Source organism: Aulonocara sp. 'chitande type north' Nkhata Bay, linkage group LG23 (genome assembly GCF_057382095.1).
Source record: "Aulonocara sp. 'chitande type north' Nkhata Bay isolate Kocher_YH1m ecotype deep benthic linkage group LG23, A_spYH_male_GT1.1, whole genome shotgun sequence".
Classification (NCBI taxonomy): domain Eukaryota; kingdom Metazoa; phylum Chordata; class Actinopteri; order Cichliformes; family Cichlidae; genus Aulonocara; species Aulonocara sp. 'chitande type north' Nkhata Bay.
In genome coordinates this window covers 27,152,989-27,174,927 of record NC_141365.1, presented here as the reverse complement: position 1 = coordinate 27,174,927, position 21,939 = coordinate 27,152,989, and the positions used below count along the sequence as shown (strand labels likewise).

Here is a 21,939-nt window from a genome sequence, read left to right as displayed (position 1 = left end):
GCTCCGTGTTGTGGTTTATACCAGCTTTATAACGCTTTTTACTGTTTACTAATGTAATACTACAGTTGTGCCAGTACGGGCAGTCCCTTTGACCTTCCATAGAAGCTAGGACGTGTAATCCTGTTAAAACACCTCGCTTTGGTGGCTTTTAATGTTTATATTGAGCAACAATCTGTGTGTTTTTCTCCCCAAAGCACGCATACATGTCACAGTGAAGCTTTCTAACACCAGGGATCTCTTTTTCCTTTTTTTTAGGTGCAGCTGTGCAAACATCCCTGCACTACTCCTGTATTATAGCCTGCGTTACATTGTAATAAGCGTGTTTGTGCCCTCTATGTGTGTGTGTGCAATAGTAGCTGGCTTGTTGAATCCATAAGGCTATAAAGTCTATTTTCCCCTGCAGTGGTTATGCAATGCTGGCCAGCCACCGCGAGGTAATGTGAAGTGCTGAGGTCCAGCAGCACTGCGTGGAGAATAAAGTTAACTGTTGCTTCAGTATCATTTAAATCTAATTATACCATCTAGGACAGCTGGCCTTCCCAGACTGATCTGTGGCCTTTAAAAACTCCTTAAAGGACTCCTCAGAAGTGGATGGTGCTGAACTGGGATTTATCTTTTGAGTTTTTGTTTGAGTGTGCCCTGTAGGCGGGGAGGTTGACACTGTAAAGACTGAAACCCCACATCAGAAATCTCATCGTACCACCTTCCTGTGATTCTACTTATGATTTTAATATATGTATAGTATCTTTGTTTCCCTCTTGATTCCCCAATCAGGACGCCTCAGAACCCCCCCCCCCCCTCCCCCCAACGGCGCAATTTGAAAACTACCTCTGCATAGAGAAGGAACCATTTTTGGACGGAGTTTTGCTCATTTCATTATCCCGTTTTTGTAGGGAAGCCAAGCACAGTGAATCTTTGTTCTTCTGTGCTTTGTCAGAGATGATGTTTCAGGACTTGTTAGAAGCCCTTCGAGCGCTGCTGCAGGTCCCTGAGGTCTTCAGTTTGGGAACCACAAAGTTATTCTTTGCACAAAAACAGAAGAACAGAGCCCTCAGATTGCCCAGCCCTCTAAAGTGAAAAAAATAGAGATATTACTAATGATAGGCTTATTGCTCATGAATTTTGCTGTGAATAAACCACTAGAAGTGGACTTTTCTCTTGCCACTGAACTAGAATGTTCTTAAAGAAACAACAATTCAAACTGGATGTAAACTAGTGGGAAAAAAATCTCTTCATTGACACTTAAACCAACTGGTGCTCATGTGATTTCTGTAGACTGGAGGAGCTGGGACTCTAACCATCGACCTTCTGATTGTAATCCAGTACTCTGGTACGCAATGGCCACATAGTTTAAAAAACATTAATAAATCTGCTTCAAAGATCCTTTAGAGGCCCCCTGTGGTGCTGATGGATGGAAGATACTGTATAGGAGTGAGGATGTCTAAAGGATCAAGTAGATGGTGTTGCTGTTTCCAAAGTCACCACAAGTATGTAAGTCTATTTTAGACCCTTTGGGAAAGAACCCTTTAGAGGTTATATAAAGCACCAGGCTCTAATTGTTCTACTTATATTATTCAAGGTGCTTTTCTAGAGGTTCTCGAAAACACCATCCTGAAGTATCCTCATCAGACCTCTCATAGGGGTGTAAATAACTTTGGAGAGTTTTTATAAAGCACTGTATTTGAGTCTTGGACACATTACGCTGCTCTGCAGGCTCTCCAGAGAACAATGCTCAGTAAGTTAATAATAGACCCTTAACCATACTGTTAAGACTTAGTAGCACCATGGGCCACTGTATGGGAGTCCTCTAAGGCATCATGGGGCACCATAACATCCTGTTGCATTTCAGCTGATATCCTTAGTTGTGTTGTTGCCTTTGTAGAGGATCTTCTATAACCTTCTATCACCATATTTAAAGTGCTGTAAAGAGCCTTTAAAGAAGTTCTGTATAGCACCATGGTTCAGTTTAAACAACTCCCGTGAAGAACTTTCAGAGGGATTCTCCAGGGGGGACATAGTTAATTCGAAACACTGAAAATCGAGGAAAGAACTTTAGATTGGTTCTCTATAGAATCAGTGTTAATTTCCAACACTTAAACATGCAGGAGAGAACCTTTAGAGGGTTCTTTGTAGATTCTATATAGCCCCGTTGATCATTTACACCCTTAAAAGTGCTTTAAGGACCTTGTAGAAGGGTTCTCTGTATCAAAGTGCTTGTTTTAAACTCTTGAAAGTGCAGCACAGAACCTTTAGAAAGGTTCTCCATAACAGCATGGACATTTCAATCCATTAAAAGTGCTATAAAGAACTTTTAGAAGGGTTCTCTAAAGCGTCCTGGGGATATATATTGTTCGAGACCCTTTGCTGTGCCATAAAGAACCCTTTGCTCTCAGCCACGCTGGCCTCCTCACTGTGATTTTTACCAGTTTGTGATTTTTAGCTTTAACAAGCCAGACGGAGTGTTAACTGCCCCGTACAGAACCACAGGCCTGAGCAGGGACCCACGGCAGAACCCAGCCAGAACCGCGGTTTCAGTGTATGTGTGCGTATGTGTGTGGCACTACCTGCATTAATCATAATCAGGACGTAGAGCGCTCTCACGCAATGTTTCCACGAGGGAGGAGGGAGGGAGGATGGCGTAATCTGAGACTCGCTCTGTTTTTTCTCCTCCTCCTCCTCCGACTGCCACAACATACTTTTTTCCTGTCTTTTTCCTTCTCTCTCTATGTGTTTTAGGGGAGTTTGTTTTTTCCCTCCCTCCCTCCACTCAAATTAACATAGTTCAGTGTCACGCAAAGGGTTACGTAAGTCTGCCATGTTCAGTTTTTAGGAAAAGTTTGTCTTTCTTTTCTTTTTTCTTTCAGGAAACAGTGTTGAGTGAGGGAGTTGTGAGTGTGAGAGTCAGTTAAGCCCACAGAGAGGTCTGGAGGCGGCGTTACAGCAGCCTGCCCTGCGGCAGTGTACCTTTATGTTTACACTGTATTGTACAAGGGAAGCATTTAAATTTATGGTAATGTCCATGTGTGACAGAGACAAAGAGACGGCGGATGGATTGTACAAAGTTGTAAAACAATAACAAGAAGGTTGAATTGCACAACGAGTAGCCAGAAGTATTTGGACATCTGCATGAGAAATGCTTGCAGGCGTTCTTGACGTATCAGCCTCCACATTTTGGAGCCGGCTGCAGAAACTTGCAGTGATGTTAGGAAACGAGGGCCTGCTCCGTTTTGGGGTTAAACTCCGTCCCAGAGGTGTTGGAGGAGGCTACTTGACTCCTTCCCACAGATGTTTTATTGCAGCTGGATACTGGACTTCAAAGTGGTGCCAATTCAGTTGAATAATGGTTACTTTTTAGGTGCGTCAAAGCAAAAAAAAAAAAACTTTCCTGGACTTTACAAATTGCCTTGTGAATGTAAAACTAAGGCATTCCAAATTCAGCATAATAGCCTCACTTGGGAATTTCTTTCATTGCAGTACCGCTGGCTGCCACTGGGACATACTAGTGTCACATCCGGCTCTCTCGCTGCAGGACGGGAAAACACCAAAGCATTCTTGAGGGGTTCTCCAATGAACGATGACCCATTTTAAACTCTTTAAAGAGCAATGAAGAACCTTCAAGAGGTTCTCTGTAGCACCGTGGGTCATTAAAAACCTTTAAAAAGTTTTTTTCTGTAGCATTTCAGTCCCTTAATACCCTGAAATATCCAGTAAAGAACCTATTATTTATGGTTATTCTCATAGTAGTACAATAATGAAACTTTAGGAGGTAGCACCATGGTTCATTTTAAACCCTTAAAAATCCTTTAGATTGGTTCTCTATAGCACCACTGTTGATTTTAAATTGTCAAAAGTGCACTAAGATAATTCAGACTGGTCCTCTTTAGCACCATGGTTCCTTTTAAACCCTGAAAGTCCAGGAAAGAACCTTTAGAAGGGGGTCTTTGGATTACAGCCATACCACCCTGAACCTGCCGATCTCTAAGCAGAGTCGACCCTGGTTAGTAGTGGATGGGGTGTAAAGTTTTGGGTGGCTGTGACTCAAGAGGTGGAGTGGGTCATTTACCAATCAGAACGTTGCTGGTTTGATCCCTGGCTCCTCTAGCCTGCATGTTGAAGTATGTTTGGGTAAAATACTGATCCCTGAGCTGCCTTTGATGCATCCATTTGAGTACGAGTGTGTGAATTTTAAGTTAAAAAGCACTTGTGTGAAAGAGGCATGTGAGAGAGTGCTTTGAGCACTAAAAATTAAGTAGGAGAGCACAATGTAAATACCAGTCTGTTTACCTTCTCTACAGCAGCATGGTTTGTGGTTCATGTTGTAAAAAAAAACAGTGTAAACAAGCTAAGGATATTAAGGATTCTGCTAACTGCTCTGAGACTGAACTCACATGGGAATAAAATGGTTAGATGTTGCTGCTAAGGTTTTGTTTTGGTGCTCTATGCGATGGGCCAGCTTTCAGCAGAGGCACTGTTTCTTCTTAGGACTGACATGTGACGAACACGAACGTCCCAACTTTCACTTCCTGGTTGTCATATCAAGGTCAAAACATCATGATGCCACTGAGTCCTTGGAGTAAAAGCATATAGGCATATTTATGTTGGCTAATAAAGCCAACATTTGGATTAATGGGACTTTTGGAGCAGGTAATTTGAGAAAGTCCCACTTCATTTCTTATGAGTATGCGATGTGTTGTGTTGCATTAAATAATTGTTAAAAACAGTGTGATGAGTGTGATGAAGAACTGAAAGTCTCTAAAAGTTCCAGATTTGTATTTTTTATTTTTCCTGGAACGGTGGGAAAATATCCTTAACAGCTGTAGCTTGTGCCTAACAAAAAGTCTTAAAAATGCCAAATTATCCCCTGCTTAAGCCTGTCGGGATGTCAGTTTAGGCCTGGAATAATTTAAAAACAACTGTGTGGTTATAATGGCATAAGTTTATAAAGTACTTTTCTTAAAGTTACAAACCGCTTCATAGAGATAAACTAGAAAAAACTATTTCAATTTTTTAAAAAGTTACAGCCCAATTGAAGTTTTTTGAGACCAATATTGATATTTGATTATCATAAAAACCTGATATATCGGCCGATATTTTTTTGTCTTTCAGACACATGAAACATAAACAGATCTCCCTCACATTTCTAATGTTGTTTAAAAAAATTTGTTCATGCTTTTCTCAACTTTGCTCTTGTCAGCTGGTTGTTTGTAGCGTTCCAAACACGTGCGCCCAACAGGGAAGTTGTGCAATGCCAAAACTACATAACATGAACATTCATAACATGCCTAAAGGATGTTTCTCTTGTCTTTTTTTGCCTTTTAAATTTTCATTTAATTTCCGTTATGAATGCTGATACAGGTAAATCGTTAATAACTAATATGGGCTTACATATCAGCCCTGCTAATATATCGATCAGTTTCTAAAAAATAAAATCCCTGGGAAGAACAAAAAAGAGCAGAATATCTAAAATAAATAACACTATTAGTGACAAACCAAGGACTAAAACTACAGTAAACAATCATAACAGCCTTTCACTAAATTAATGTTTCACAGTTAAAGTCACAGTTCTGGTCTCAGTGTGGAGACTGTCAACCAGCAAAGGCGAACTGAGACATCAGAGTAACTAACATAGCCCATGGGGGTTAATAAATCCTGCACGTACTTAAGAACAAGGACATCTTTATGTTGAAGATTTTTCCTCAATTTTAACTGCAGTAGTAGGAACAAAGACAAGGAGAGGTTGGGGCAGATAGGGAAGATGCTGGAAAAGTACTAAGAAACACAAGAAATGACCCCAAAAGAAAACTATGAACAGACACTGAACTTGGCAAACAACTCCAGATCAACTCGGGTGCTTCTTTCACTGAGCTCTTTCATACTTGGGTTGTGAAACAGGTGTTAAATTGCAGGTATGATATTGGCTCTGGTGTCTTAATTCCAGCAGGGAACAGGCGCCAAAATCATCTTTAGTTTCTATTGTTCTGAAAAGGTGTCGTTGGCGCGTCTGAGACAAAAGTGCCTTTGTGTGAATGCAGGGGAGTGTTTCTCTGAGTCCAACACACCCCCTCCTGACCCCCCCCCGCTCTCTCTCTCTCTCTCTCTCTCTCTCTCTCTCTCTCAGACACAAACACACGTAACACACACTCATATTTACAGTCCACGCCCCTTCCAGGACAGATCTGGCAGATAAAGCGAGCGGCAACAACACTGGCCGCTCATTGTTCTTGCAGGGAGCTGTGCTGTGAGGAATGCAGCGATAGCCATCTCGCCTCGATTTCAGATATGTCGTGTTTTGGAGTATTATTGGAAGCAGATGTCTTATTTACAGCAGGGTTAGCCAAGCAGGGCTTCATCAGGGGCCGTGCTTTACACATACGTGTTACACTTACAGCTCATCCATTCAGCCTACAGCCATTCCCACAAAGGCTGCAGGCTTTTAATAGTTACAGCAAAGTCACTTTTCCTGCACCCCCTTGCTGTATTTCACATTTTAGACTGCAAGCGTGTTTACAAAATTAACGTCTAAGATCACAGCAAAGTTTAGAGATGCAGGCTGTTTGGTTCCTAATGTCATTTCTAGATATAGATAGTTGTTTTTTTTAAACAGTAACACAGTGAAGTCATGCTGCACTCACTTTAAGGTCAGTCCACATGAAATCAGTCATAGCTGAGCAAAGCTGCCGCTTGACTTTCTCATAATCAGCTGATTTTTTTGTTTTTGTTTAAAAAAGCACAATATCCATGTTAAATTTTAGCTTCACGCTATGAATATTTTCCAAGTTGAAGGCCCTGAGACTTTGAAAGGATGGGGGAAGGTTTTCTCAACTTTGTTGGGGGAAAAAAGGGAGTCTTGAGACCTCATATCCATATTCAGGGCTAAAAGACAAGCACCTTTACCCTGGACGTTTGAACAGTTTTCTCATAAGTCACTGGAGAAAAATACAAAAGCTGTAGTTTGGGTAAACATGTGGGATAGGCGGTGGCTCAAAACAAGTTACAGCATATGAAAGGTCTCCCTTTTACCTACATTTTGATCCCACTCTCATCTTGCTGCAGTTCCTTCTGGGTCACAGTGGTTTTCTAACATAGTCAGATTTGAGCTCTGTGTAATGTTTCAAAGGTTAAAATCAGCTGATTGTGAGGGGTCAGGTGGGAGCTGCTGACTGATTTTTTTTTTCTTGAAATGACCATGGCTTATGATTAATATTTGATGTCATGTTTTCTTTTATATTGCTAAAGGAAATTTGTCAACTTTAATCTTGAGTCCAGCCTCTAGCAAGCAAATATGCAGTATTTATTTATGTATAACGGTGTATAGACGGCAATCACACAGCAATTCAACCCCACCTTATTTAACTTGTTTAAAACACACAATAGACAAATCTATGGTTAAAAGCCTACGAGATGAAATTATTGCATAAAAGCAGAACTGGTGCAAACATGATGTAACTCAGACATAAACAGACACTAAAGCCTTGTCTCAGCACAGTTTCATTGAGTCTGAATTTAACATAATTCATAGTAGCCTGCTCTTATTGTTGAAATGCAGTTTAGTCTTTTATAAGTAAACATGTAAAAAGAACACTATGTGGAAAAAAACATTCACTTATGTGCACATTACACCTGTAGGGGCTGCTTGGTAAAAGAAAGCCATGCTCCTGGTGCACAGACTTTGCGCTGATGTTAATGCCAGAGGAGGTTTTGGAGAGTTTTATGCATGATGCAGCTCAGCACTCGCACACTCTGCTCTATAATGGCATGTGGTCTAAGTGGCTGTGGTTCTAAAAACTTCTGCTTTGCAATAACGTTGATGGTGGGTTTAATAATAAGTAGGGAAATATTACATAAACTAAATTGTTGCAACACTGGCATGCTGTTACAGCATCGCACTCAAATTCATTGAGCTCTTTAGAATGATCCCTTCTTTCACAAATGTTTGTAAAGGCAGACTGCATGGCTAGCTGCTTGGTTTCTACACCTGTGCAGTGCAATACTTTTGTACTTGTAATGAATTTCAGTCATGACTTTGTCATTTTGATCTGTTTTTGACTCAAGAGCAAGAAGAAAACTTTCTAGCTGCTATGCTGTAGTTAAAGCACTGGGTCAGTTGGGATGTGATGGTTTGTTAGTATAATTAGTGGATCATGTCGATCTGTTGATGCATGCTCAGGTATCCAGATAAGGAAATCCTAGAAAGTTGATCCTGTTCATCAGTGAGAGAAATGTTCCATCACTCATCTAAATAACTTCTTCAATCTAAGCTCACTGCAGGTTTCCTTGTAAACAGTACATGACTACAAAGTAGCACCATTGCTGCGAGCTCAGTATCTGTTTCAGTTTTCTGGGACTTTGTTGGTGTTTTCAAACGGCCTCGGTCTAAAACATTTTTATCATGGGTTAAGATGCGCCCAGAGTTTGGGGAGTTTTGGGCAAGGTAATCTCCAATTAACCTGTCATGACATGTGAAGTGCAAACCTGCTGTGGGACTTTGGTGCGCATGTTTGTGTAGTTGTGCTGTTAATGAGAGGGTTTTGCAATTCCACACATTGGTAAACTTTAACAACAGCCAATCAGAGCCTGCAAGGAGACAGATGACAAAGAGAGTTTTCAGCCTCTCGGTTTTTGGAGTGCGCTGTCATGTAGCTTTTCTGGAGCCAGAAGTGACCATATTTGGATGAGTGGCTGAAATACTAAGCTAATTCTAGTTAGCTTGTTAGCTTTATAGATATATGTTAATAAGTAAGGTTTAAGACTAACCAAAAACTAAAATTTCACTCATGAACACTCATGCACAGACTTCTTGCATGATCTGTTAGTGCATATAGCCTCACAGGAACCAGGTTATCAATCTGGTAATTGCATTAAAATGCTTTACAAGGCACGATTGAGCGGTCCAGCTCACCGACTCCAGCTCCTTTAGCACACCTAGATTTAAATTTAATCAGAGTGACCCTTACCTTTGAGCCTTAACAAAAGCCACATGAGTAAGTTTAAGAAAGCAAAAGAAAAAATAAGAAGTAACGAAATTAAAACGATGTAACAGAAGGAGAGAAAAATAGAAGACGACGGTTTGAAAGTAAAAGGGAGAAAGAGAAACCACAGCAACGACCAAAATATGCATAAATAACAGTGACAATGTTACTAAACATCACAGAGTGCTAATAATATGAAATATTTTTAGAGGCAGAGGCAGCCCAAGATACTGTGTGTCTGTGCGAACCTGTGTGTGTGAGCCTGCTTGTATTTTTAAGGTTTCTCCATGTAGTGTCTAATAGTGGGTGTAGGGAGCCACAGCCCCACCCCCAGGAACAGAAGCAGGCAGGGAGGAGGCCCGGGCCCCAGTTATCCAGCGAGCCAGTGCATATGGCGCAGAAGAACCTCTGCCAGACAATATCGGGCGTCAGCTCCTCCCCAGAACCCTCAATGTCCACACGCAATTTAAATCTAAAAAGGGGCACTGGCACCAGAGGTGAGGCTGAAGATGTGCATCGTGTCTATCCCCAAGGCCCTATATGTGCCAAAGTTAAAATAACTCACCTGCCTACAGGTGTAAAGGAGGGAGAACTCAGCTAAAGAGACCAAAGCTGTTCATTAGAGTCAACCTGTAAACATAAAGTTGGACTTCTTAACACGAGAGGTTATCGGGGGACTGCCCTGGAGGTCAACTCCTTACTACGGGAGCTGATTGAAGGGCTGAGATAGAGAGAGAGAGAGAACTTGTAGATGTGTGACAAGATCACAACAAAGTAATCACACCGACAGTTTTCTGAGTTACAGATGAGTATCTTTAGCATGTACCCAGTCCGTATTTTCTTCAAGTGTATGCATGTTTGAGATGTGAGAGCAGGAAGTCCAGGAATAACTGCTCTGCAGGTTTTGCTATTTTTAGAGTCACGTTTGTCATTTTTTTGTTACACTTCATCTCATCAATCACAGTCACACAGATATCACAGATGGCTTTGCTCAGTCTGTGTTTGAGCACATGTGCCCGGTAATTATATGTTTAGAACTGCAAAACCAGGCTTTTAAGGCTTTATAGAAAAGAAATACGCTCTTGAAACTCGTGGGTTGATCTGTGGTATATTTTTGGCTTGTTTTTTCTTTTTAGTCCTTTAACCTGTTGTTGCTTTTTCCTATAAGAACATAAAAGTTAACCCCACCAGGTAAAGTGAGAGTCTAGCAAATAAAACCCCATCAATTTACATTTAATTTACATTTCAGACACCAAGCTAGCAGTTCCCTAGAGATGTTTAAAAGAAGCCGAAGCTGAAAATGCAAAGCAAAGTGAGTAGCGAACAGGGAGAGATTTCTGTCCTTTCATCTCATAATTTGAATCAAATTTTTCTGTGTGACAGGTGGTTTTATTCTACTACTTTTTGCATATGAGATATCAGCTAATAACCAGTCCACGAGCTTCCTGCTTGGTACTTTGTGTTTCTACGCGGTTTGTGTTGGCTTGTGTTTTTCTGCAACCTCAGACCAGAAATCAGGAGGTTAAAGGGTCGAACGCCACAGTTTTAACACATAGAGCACGCTCAGTGTCATTCAGGTGCACCCACACTCTGCAGGCGGCTTCTCAAGTGGCCTCGCATGACCTGAAATCCTCGGCGGAGTCATCGGCAGGAACATCTGAACCAGATTTAAATCTGAGCAGCAGCAGAAGCGCAGCTAGTCTGTGTGAGATCAACCTTTGAGTGGGAGGTTGCAGGTTTGCGTTCCCACAACAACCAGATGCTCTCCTCGAGTGTCCCCGGGCAAAACGCCAGCGCCTCTCCCAGTGCTCACTTTAAGGTCAGAGCTGCTGTCACTGACCTGCTTTGAAACTTGTTTTCACTGAGTGCCACACTGGGAAATGAGAATCACGCATGGATGTAAAGAGGGCTTGCAGGGATTTCCTGTTTCACAGTGGACCTTTGGCGGCTTCATTCAGGATACTTTGAACATGTATTGCATTATTTGTCAGAAACCTGCATCTCTGGCCTCTCTCTGAGTGATTTCCACAAAATGCCTACCTGACAAAGACAAGTAAAGACCATCAGTATTATACAGTGTGTCAGGTGTGGAGCTGAGTTTTAAAATAGAAGATCTTCTAAATTTTCCCTCAGGGAGGCTTTTTAGCAGGTGCCATTTAGTGAATTGTCCGTTTAATGTTTAAAAAAACCTCAAAAAAAATCTCAAATCACATCTGTCATTTAGCTTTTCACAGCATATACATCATGTACAATACTTGGAGTTTACTTAAATTCCCTCTCCTTGTATACTGAACATTGTTAATTTCAAGCCATTTAGCAGAGCCGTTAACAGAAGATTGTGCCTACTGGATGCACAAGCTGTAGGGCATCACATTGAAAAAATACAATGGTGTGTTGTAAAGCTCTCTCCATGCCCTTTCATATGATATATTACTCAATATATCAGTTTTTGACTGCCATTGTTAGGGCCCAAGGTCAAAGTTGACCTTGGGCCCTAACAATGGCAGTCAAGGTCAAATGCTTAGCTAACCTAGGTACTTATGTCCCCTGAGGCCTGGTATATTGCTGTGAAGTTTTAAGACGATCCATAAAAATTGTGGGTTCATATAAAGTTTTTACTTATTTTAAGATTTGGTGTGACTTTCACCAAAATTACCATCACACAAAACTTGAACACAGTATCTTGAAAACTGGATGTTAGATCACTAACAAACAGAACTGATTTTACTCCCTCTGTCCGGGGGGACAGTGATGTGATAGCTTGAAGTTTTACTTTGCTGCATAGCACTTGTGTCCTTTTAAACAGTCATCTTGATTTCTTATTGCTGAATGAGATTCATTTTTGCCAGATATGACTGTTTGCAAGTCTCCTTGACGCCTCAGTGGACACAACTTTATTTCTGTACTTCACCAAAGACAGCAACCTGTGAACTGTGACAGATCATGAGTTGGATGAGCTTATATTGAAAATTTCTGCAGGACCTCCTTTCATCTTCTATCTGAAATCTTCCGCTTTAGAGTTTGTTTCTCAGAAAGTCTGAGTGAAAAAAACAAGGCAGTGTTGGTTACATATGTAACCACTGACCGCTGAAGAAGGATCAGTATGTCCATTAGCAGTTGTGAATTCGGTTGAGCTGAAATACAGATGATGTGTGCAAAAATAGCTCCTTGTGCTAAACATATATCAGTTTCTCTAGTGCTGCAGAGACATTTCCAGTGGATTAACTTTTATTTCTTATAGCAATGTGCAGCACTCCACCCAATTTATCAAAAATTTTAATGTCTGGCTCCAAAATTCGACATAGCAGTGGCCAAAAAGGTAACTTTGGGTAAAGAGGTCTGGCGCGAACCTGTCTCAAGTTTGCTAAAAATACAGCTCTTTTTAGATGTGCTTTTTTCATGTAGAAAGCAGAAGTTAAACAGACAGACGCATGTCTCAGTTTTAAAAAGTGAGGTGTATCTAATCGCAGAACATGTCTGACTTTAGGGAAGTCTGTGGTTGGCGCCTGTGCTGTGTTATACTTAAATGAGTATGAATATTGAAGTTTGCCTATTTGGGCTGTAAAAACCGACTTAAAAAAAGTCACTCAGAAAACTCAAAAGCAACCACAGTGAACCAAAAGAATCTCCAGGGACAGTTTTAAGGTGCTCCACAGTGTCACACCTTCTCAGGGAAAAAGAAAAGCTCCTCTGTGCTCTGGACGTCTGGTTCGAGTTATAGACGAGATGCCGGGCGGGTTTGCTGCTGGAGTTCAGTTACAGATACCTGCCTTCAATGGCGCTGACCTGCAGCCATCAAGGTTTGTTTACCACTTTGCACAAGTCCTTACCAAGCCAGTGTGAGCAACAGGACTGATGGGTTTATTGTAAATTAAACACCCCGCATTCTGATCGGCTCTGGAATAGAGAAGTGAACACGTGTCACAAGGGAAGAAGATTATCTCACACCCAGAGATAATCACCAGACACAACAGCAGCTGGAGCAACAGTTTAAACAGCTATTTAAGTAGAAAAAGAACCTTAAAAACCAACTTTAACATTAATGAAGTCGGGAAGTTGCATTCATATGAAATATGATGCCAAGCTTTATCACACAAGGTTACATATCAGATACTCAGAGAAGCTCTCAGCATTAGCCCTACGTTGTTCTCACACAGTCATCCTCTTTGTCCTACTTTCAGTTAAAACATTAGACCATTAGATGTACAGCTGAGTGGTATGGATACCCAAGATCATGTCTTGATATTTGCAGGTTGAATGGTGACAGAAGATAATTATCTGCCTTTTCTATGAAAGCGATATGTGAGATATCACAGCTACTTAGTTGGCATGGTAAAAAAAGCGAGGCTTCCTCTTCAGAAACATCAGTATGTCCGCTAACAGGAGCGTTAGATATTAAAAATACAAGTTAATCAGCTGGAAATTCATGAACTTATATCTATATCTATATATATGCTGCTACAGTTTTACAAAATCAGAAACAGGAGCACCAACCATAACAGAAAGTAAAGCCTTATTCTGCTGTGGCCTTTTCACTGCTTTACCTGCAGCCGTACAGCTTAATCTAATGAGGAACTGAAACTGTTACACTCCATCAGAGTTCACTGGAAGAAACTGCAATTTTACCTCAGAGAATACACACAATATTTGCCCGCCACAGCCTTGTTGTTAGATGCACAAAGTGACCAGAAACTGTGGTTTTGTGTCATGTAAATATCTGTGTTTCTGTTGGTGGAGGCTTTGAAAAGACACAACACATAATTGCACAAGGGGTGCAGTTATGTGTTACGTAAGTTTTTTTGTTAGGTGACATTTTTTCATTTAAATGCATTTTATTGCTAATGTCCGATCAGATTGTAAAATAACTTAGTGAGACCTCGCCTGGCTCTATCTGTTGCTTCTAACAGCCTGTATGCTGATTTCTATGTACAGCACTCAGGTTGGATTTTTAGTTGTTCTCTTCAGGGGTCATTGTCAGCAATTAGTCAACATTAGCTTAGAAAAGCTTGGAAATTAAATTGATGCTTTTGTAGCCTGAAGAACTGCTGATGGCTAAATTGCCCCCCTTTGTAAGTTGCCTCAGGCCTCACTCAGGCCTAGAGACTGATCGGCAGCCACATGGCAATTTACAGTTGCTGGGGAGAAGCGTGCATTCCCTGAACGTTTGAGCAAAGAGGATGATGTAGCAAAACTCCCATTGTGACTGCGTGGAAGACTTGTCTGTAAACATTTGCAGTTTGCTCTCAGGTCTGCAGTGAAAGTTGAAAAAGTTCAAGGTAACCTGGAAATATGGATTATTCACCTTCGAAGTAAAAGTTGCACCTTTTGAAATGTGTTGGTTTCAGTGGTCAGGAACAATCTTTTTTTTTTCAGGTTGTAGTAGTTTAGTCAAGAGCAGATTGCTGCGGTTGCCTGGAAGATACAATCCTGTCTGTAAAGAGTTGACAAATTCTTACTCAGTGAGAAACCGGAAACGGGGAATGTTCTCCTTCAAAGTAAAAGTTGTGCCTTCTTGCTGCAGAAGAGCGTCTGTTTGTGCTGCATATTAAGTGCCTTGAGTGCCAAAATTAATTAAATTAATAGATCACTGAATAATAAATTAAATATCCCATTAATTAATTAAAACGGGAAATAATTCATTAAATATATAGGTAATCATAAAATGTCATTTCATTTCATTTAAAACATTTTTACAATTATTTATTTCCCGTTATAATTAATTAACACATTTAATTTATTATTTGATTGTGTATTTAGTTAATTCATTTTGGCACTCAAGGCCCACCACTGTCACACTTTTCACGGTTTCATTACCACTCGGCAAGTAGTTAGCAACTTCCATCAACCTTCATAAGCCACTTGCCATCTCACCACAGAATACACACTGTTCCCTAGCAACTGGTGGTTACCGGGGAGTCACTGCCATCTTCTAGGCCTGTTTCACAACAACTGGAATCAACTTCCAGCAACCACTTACAACTGATCTTTGATCACACATTTTCTTCTTGTGACCGATGGTTGCTGAGTAGTCTCGAGACCTGTGACTGAAACTCAGGCTCACATGATTCAGCTAAATATTTTTTCACGCTCTCAAAAGAAAGCAGTAAAGACTAATACCTCTGTTCACGCCTTTCAGTTTCAAAATTCACACGGCGTCTCTTAAGTAAATACAGACAGCAACTTTTCAATGCTGAAAGAACTTTCTGCACTGATGCAGACAGTAGTTAAGTGATCCGAAACATCGGTTTAAACCTTCAGCTTGTGTTTATTGGCTCTCTTGCATGTTATGCTTTCGTAGTGACGACTGAGTGAGCAGCCACCGACACCTATGGCGGTGAAGGTGATCGTCACTTCCAGCACTTCATTTGTCAACAGCTGGGGTTGCCTTTGCTAATTTGCACATTTTAACCCAAACCGCAGTCCTTCCCCAACCATAACCAAGCAACCTTTGGTCCCAAAATTTAAGCAGTAACCAGAAGTGAAAAATGAAACTAGGTGCAAATAAAAGAAAAGATCCAAATGGGAAGTGAAACAGGGTCCCTGGGCTGTTCACCCTTAAACAAGTAACCACTGTCCATTGTACCTCCAGTATGGCCATAATTCACGAGCACTGGTAAATCACGTGATGGCAGTGATGGGGGCAGTTGCATCATTAAAAGGAGTTTGTTATAGTAGATACACTGCCCAGCTTTAGACTGAAGCTGCTAATGTCTGTGTATGGATGTGCAGCCAAAGAGGAGTGTGGTCAGTCTAGATTTCAGCTGTGCAGTCTTGGATTTGTGCAGATCTGATTTAAAATCTTCCCCCTATCATAATAGATAAGTCTGAAGAAGCCCTGTATTAGGCAAACATCTTTATACAGAGTTACACCTGCTTTTCATGACCTGATGCTGTAGTTTATTCAGAGTGTGTGAAGTCTGCACCTTTTGGTTTCATGTTTTCTGTAAATAAAATTGACCTTTTGAAATGGAAGAAACCTCATTTAGGAAGGAAGCTCTCCATTTCCTGTCACATTGAAAGTATATAAACCTCCTCAGCCTCGAAACTGTCACACTCGCACTAAAGTGGATCATCTTTGATCGCTGTCGCTGTCCCAAAGCAAGCGAGCTTACTGAACAGGGCTGAGCACACACGCTTGGTAAACAAGTCTGGCAACAGGTTACATCACTCTTCGGCTCACCTGGTTCCCATGGCAAGAGTGGATGGAGCAGATTAGACTCTGGAGAGCAGAGGTGGTCGGGGCTTTGTTATTTTTCCACTCAGCCAACTGTCAGCAGCTCTGAAGGAAAACAACCGCGCTGAACTGATCAGTGTGTGATACCTGACCCATAATCCAGCACGCAAACTCAATTTCAGCTCATGGATTTCTTCCATTTGATAGAATAGCTGCCCCTTTGAATCACCTCTTCTCTATTCAAATGATGTAAAACAGAGGAATTGCAGTATTTCTGATGCTGTATAATAAGTTTTTCAACAAGTACTTCTGAACAGTTCTGGAAGCTCATGATGGGAAAATGCCATACAAACACATTTATTTTAGGATGTTTTCCCTTACGTCCTTGGAATTTCTTTTGCTTAGTACAAACAATTCGAGTGAACTGAGAATCTGGAAAACATGGAACAGAGTGTTTTGGTCACCTTGTCAACAGCCTGAGACAAGGTGGACCTGAGACTATTCTGAATGCTCTAGAAAATGTGTTTTCTTTCTTAATGTGGATTTTGTTGATCTATGAGTTGATTAGTTGAGTGCTTGTTTAGTTGATTTTATTTGATGTGAGTAAAAGAATTCACAAATCCATTGTGAGGTTTGATTTTTAGTGGATTTCAGCTCGCTGTGAGGTCTGCACCGTGTCTTCACTTCACTTGTGTTGGCCCAGGTTCATATTGCTATGATGTCATAGTTTAGTTATGTGGAAAAAATCTGCCAATGTCCACTTAGGGAAAAAAAATCCCCCAAAAGGGGGGTGGTTAGGGTTGGGGTTAGAGTTGGGGGTTAGGATGTGGATCGTGGTTAGGGTTACGGGGCTGTAGTTAGGGTTATGGTTATGGGGTTTGGGTTTGGTGTGATGGTGTTTTCCTTTTGCAGAACTGTGACGTCACAACAACAATGACTGGTCAGTTGCAATGTTGAACCTGGACCAACATTAATTATGATGATCCAGGAACAACACTAACACGAGGATATTGGTGGGATCCACTTTTTGCCTTCAGAACAGTCTTAGTTCTTCATGTCACAGATTCAAAAAGGTGATGGAAACATTCCTCACAGATTTATGTCCATATTGACATGACAGCATCACACTGTTACACATGATGTGAATGTGCTTTTCCACAATGTCCCAAAGGTGCTCTATTGGACTGAGATCTGGTAACTGTGGAGGCCGTTTGAGTGCAGTGAACTTTTGAGTTCTGTGACGTGGTGCGTTATCCTGCTGCTATCCTGCTTGAACTATTAATACAAGGCCGGATGTATCCATGATTATTTAAGTTGTTTATGCCAAAGTCTGACCCTGCAATCTGAAACTGAAACTCATCACCAGGCAGCATAATGCAGCTTTCTGTTGTTCGGTTTTGTAAGCCTGTCTGAATTGTAGCCTCAGTTTCCTGTTCTTGGCTGACACACCCTCTGTGCTCTTCAGTTTCAAGGTTCAGTGTGTTTTGTGCGTTCAGAGATGCTCTTCTGCATACTTTTGTTGTAACGAGTGGTTATTTGAGTGGCCGTTGCCTTCCTGCCTTCTCAGTCATGGTTCATTTGGTCCCTAATGTAGAAATAGAGGGAGCCATGGTTTACTCAAGGATGTCTGATGCTTGTTCGGCAGTGTCTTTTCTGTCTGCATGTCATCTCAGTTTATCCCAGCTGCTCTTATACTGACGAACACACACGTCAGTATACAGAACACATGCAGCTCCCAACTTTGTTTGTTGGGCTTCTCATGACCTCTCTCATTCTCAAACCAACGTTTTGACTCTGAAGAGAAACCGACCTTTTCCAAGAGTCACTTGAGATGTGGAGTTTCTCGGTCGTCAACCTGTCCTTTTAAAATAACCCCCTTTGTCTCTTTTTGTATGCACAGGCCCAAACCTCCACCTCCCGAGGGCGCCAAGTCCAACCCATCCAAACGCCATCGCGACAGGCTCAACGGCGAGCTGGACAAGCTCACCAGCCTGCTGCCCTTCACAGAGGAGGTGCGGTCCCGGCTGGACAAGCTGTCCGTCCTCCGCCTCAGCGTTGGGTACCTGAAGGTCAAGGGCTACTTCAACGGTAAGTCTTTGATCAACTCCCACGTCTGACAAATGCAATCCTTCAAATCAGAGTTTGTAGGATTTGTTTCAGATATGACAGGATATATATTATATATATAAGTCTTTGCGCAATGTTTGGCACCTAGTGAGTGAAAGGATGCTGTGTCACTGCTTCAGACACGTAACAATATACGAGTACGTGATGGTTTTAAAAAAAAACAACAACTTTTTTTCCCCAGATGCGCTATTTTGAAATGCCACGAGATGCTTCAGGCTTTTATGTTAATGCGATGGCATCAGATTTGTGCTGTGTTGAAATGTTTAATGGTGTATGCCTTTACCATGGAGTCAGCTGTTCAATGGGACTTAATCCAGAAACTAATCGAGCTGCAAGATGAAGCAAGTCAGCATAATTTTGAATCCAACATTTATGTTTAATAGCAGCAATGTTGGGAAAGCTGTGCTTATCCGAGCTTGATGTAAAGTCAGTGCAATACTGAGCTGGCTAATTAGATGTAATTATTAGATGTGGTCATATGTAACTCTGGAGATTACACTTGTTTTGTTGGGTTGGGATGTTTCAGTGGGTGTACAAATATAGTGGCTGTAAATCTGCAAATAAGTCAGCATTTATTGATGGATGTGTCACAGCGATTTTGTGCCAGATCAGTGTTCAGACATGTTGTGATGAAGAGCCAGAAAAGGCCAGGACAGGACACAAAAGGAAGAATTTTTGGGGGCCCTGAAACAGTGGAAATAATTAACATCCATCCATATATACAAGAGAGGAAGACATCATTGTGAAGCACTAAGATATCGTCCATGGTACCGGTTTGGTACAATAAATGGCTAAATCTAATAACAAAGTAGGGCCTGATTACAGCAACAAGTCATAACCACAGTTATTTAATTGACTGTAGAAAATCTTGAGTCACTGAACCCAAAAACTCCCTTTTTAACAGTAGACCATGAACTTGAAGTTGGACCGAAGTCCGATGATGTTTGCATGTCTTCTTCTATCGCTTTCATTCAGTCATTTTCACCACTCTTGATACGTTTTTCCAAACAGTTAATGAATAAAAACATCTCACCATTTCAAGACCTGAACAACAAATGGTTGTACTCTTCCATTGAAACCTCACTGACTCTGAAAAAGTGCTGCAAGAACCTGTGGGCGTGATTTAGGGTAAAGAGTGTTCAGACACAAAAATGAAATGGGAAGGGTTCATTTGACGCTCGGTACGATGTAACTGCTGGAACTGAGAAAATCAAGATGATAAATGTGAAACTATAGGCATCAGGAAAAAAAAGAAAAAATACACAAACTTTGCAGCAACTACTGCATATTACAGCAAAATTACACTACGTAGATTGACAGCACATGCTCGTGCGTAAGAAGCAGTGCAATGCTGGATTGTGGGCTTGTGACTTTTGCTCTTCGACACCTGTTTGAATGAAAGTTTGACGTGGTTTGATTGAAAACAGTCACTCGGTGCTGCACAGCGTCATGGAAAGTGAGAAATCCGTTGTCTTATGAGGAGCTGTGAGATTCAGATGAGAAATGACAAAACGTTGAGGGGTGAGGTGCGTGTAGCAACAATAACAGCGTGTACACAAACACGAGGAGTAAGGATAATGTGGGTGGGGAAATTCGCTCCTGATGTGAGAACTGCATCAAAGCAACCGAGAAAGACTGAAACTAAATAAATAATATGCAGATAGGGATGGGCTTTTCAAGCAGGAACAATTTCAGGATTCACTGGGAACCATTCAGCTATTCTTCGACGATCGCTCCCCCACCTGAACTGCCCTCACCCGACTTAGATGTGGCAGACTTACGACATGTTCGGATTACCTGGAGTGGCTTGCACACAAGACTTGTTGACAGCTGTAGTCTTTGGCCATCTGTGTTTCTCTTATTTGTGCAGGCCTACTTAATCTCACTGCACCACACATATTCTTGACTGGCAAAAAGCCTGGATACGCACAGCCACCACCTCCTGGCTAAAGTTACATCTTTACCGAGTGCTGGTAACAAATATATGTGAGTAACTAATAAATTGGTAAAGCAGTGTCAGGTTAATGTCCACACACCTTTGTGTGGGGTTAGACCACACTGGGCTCTGACACAGTCTGCATATAGCAGCTTACTTCGGTTTACTGATAGATGCTGGACACTTAGCTAGTGCTGTGCATTGATGAAATATGAATAATTTATTTAAGCAGTCTAATATTTTTGCTGCTGTAGAGTCCCACAAAACTCACAATGAGGCCTCAGTGTTTCTCTGATATAAAATCTGATATTTTATGGATCTTATGCTGTATTTACCCTCGTGCGATGAATTAGAGCAGTTTGAGGGTTACAGCGAGATAGATTTATTTGTTCTCTGCAGTGTTCTGTGATTCTGCAGTATACCTGCATTTTGTTTCCTACTATATATGAAAGTTTTTTTTTTACCTCCTCTGTTGGTTTCCTGTGTGGAAACTCCACTAAAACACACTCCACTAGTCAGACACACTTCGGGTTTATGAAAACTGTTTATTCTGAACCTTTTTAGACCAGCTTTATTTCCATTTCAGGCCCCAAATAAGGCAGCAGCATGCAGACAAACAGCGGTTTGAAACATCCTGCTGGGTGTGCATTCAGCTGAGATACACCAGGCTCACTTTTGTGGCTGATACTGGAAGAAGATAAGTTTAAGAATAGTTAAAGGGCAACTGTCTAGACAGTGATCCAAATCGTTGTTTTAAACAACAGGACAAATACGACAGTGTTTGTTCAGTATGCGCACAGCAAGCCACGAGAAAGGAAAGACGTCTCGGGCTAGCATGAAAGTCTGCTAAAGCTATAAGTAGTGTTGCAGTGGAGTCTTCCTTTGCTTGAGCTCCACGTCTTCACCAGTTCAGCATGGTACTTCTTGAATAATCCAGGTAAAAAGACCATGAATACATACCCCAGCATTGCCTCCAGTTTGTGTGCATGGTTTCTGACAAAGAAACTGAACAAGCTGGTGCTCAGTCATTGTGTTTGCAAAGGGAAGACAATCAGGAGGATGGATTTAAAGGGGGAGGAGTGAAGATAGATGGTTTCAGGCAAAGGGTGAACTGAGGGGATGCACCATAGGGTAAAGAATGATTATTCAATTCAATTCAGTTGAGTTTTATTTATATAGTGCAAAATCACAACAACATTATACTAAGCTGATTTATTTTGAAAGGTAAAGACCCTGCAATAATACAGAGAAAACCCCACCAATCAAACAACCCCATATGAGTGAGCACTTGGCGGCAGTGGGAAGGAAAAACTCCCTTTTAACAGGAAGAAACCTCCAGCAGCACTAGTTTAGCGAGCGGCAACCAGCTGAGGGTGATTATTATGAACTGTGAATTATGCAAAGCTACTGTAGTAGAATAAAAATATGATGGTGGAAATCAGCTGCAGTTATTTAGTGTATAAAATATACTGCCTACAGAGTTAGTCTTAGGCCCAAAGAAAGTCACTTTAAGTTTTAAGAAAAGCCCAACATTTGTGTACACTTGTTATTTTCTCTGCGCACGGTACAGAACATACATGATCATATCAGCATTTCAGGCCACAGCACAGAACAGGTGCATGTCTCATCGGCCTGACAGCATTTATGCAGAAATTCTCGCCTCTTCTCACTCCTGTTGCCGAGGAGGACTGATCCAAATACACGGCAAGTCAGAAGGGCCACATTTCACAGTC

At 41.3% G+C, this 21,939-nt stretch overlaps 1 protein-coding gene across 1 annotated transcript in view; it reads left to right on the top strand.

The window, feature by feature from the left end:
- Positions 1-21,939, top strand: part of LOC147302008 (aryl hydrocarbon receptor-like) — a 97,940-nt gene that overhangs the window by 593 nt on the left and 75,408 nt on the right. The window contains exon 2 of the mRNA XM_086283197.1: positions 18,044-18,231. Within this exon, the coding sequence (XP_086139323.1) occupies positions 18,044-18,231 (188 nt within the window). The remainder of the gene's footprint in view (positions 1-18,043; positions 18,232-21,939) is intronic.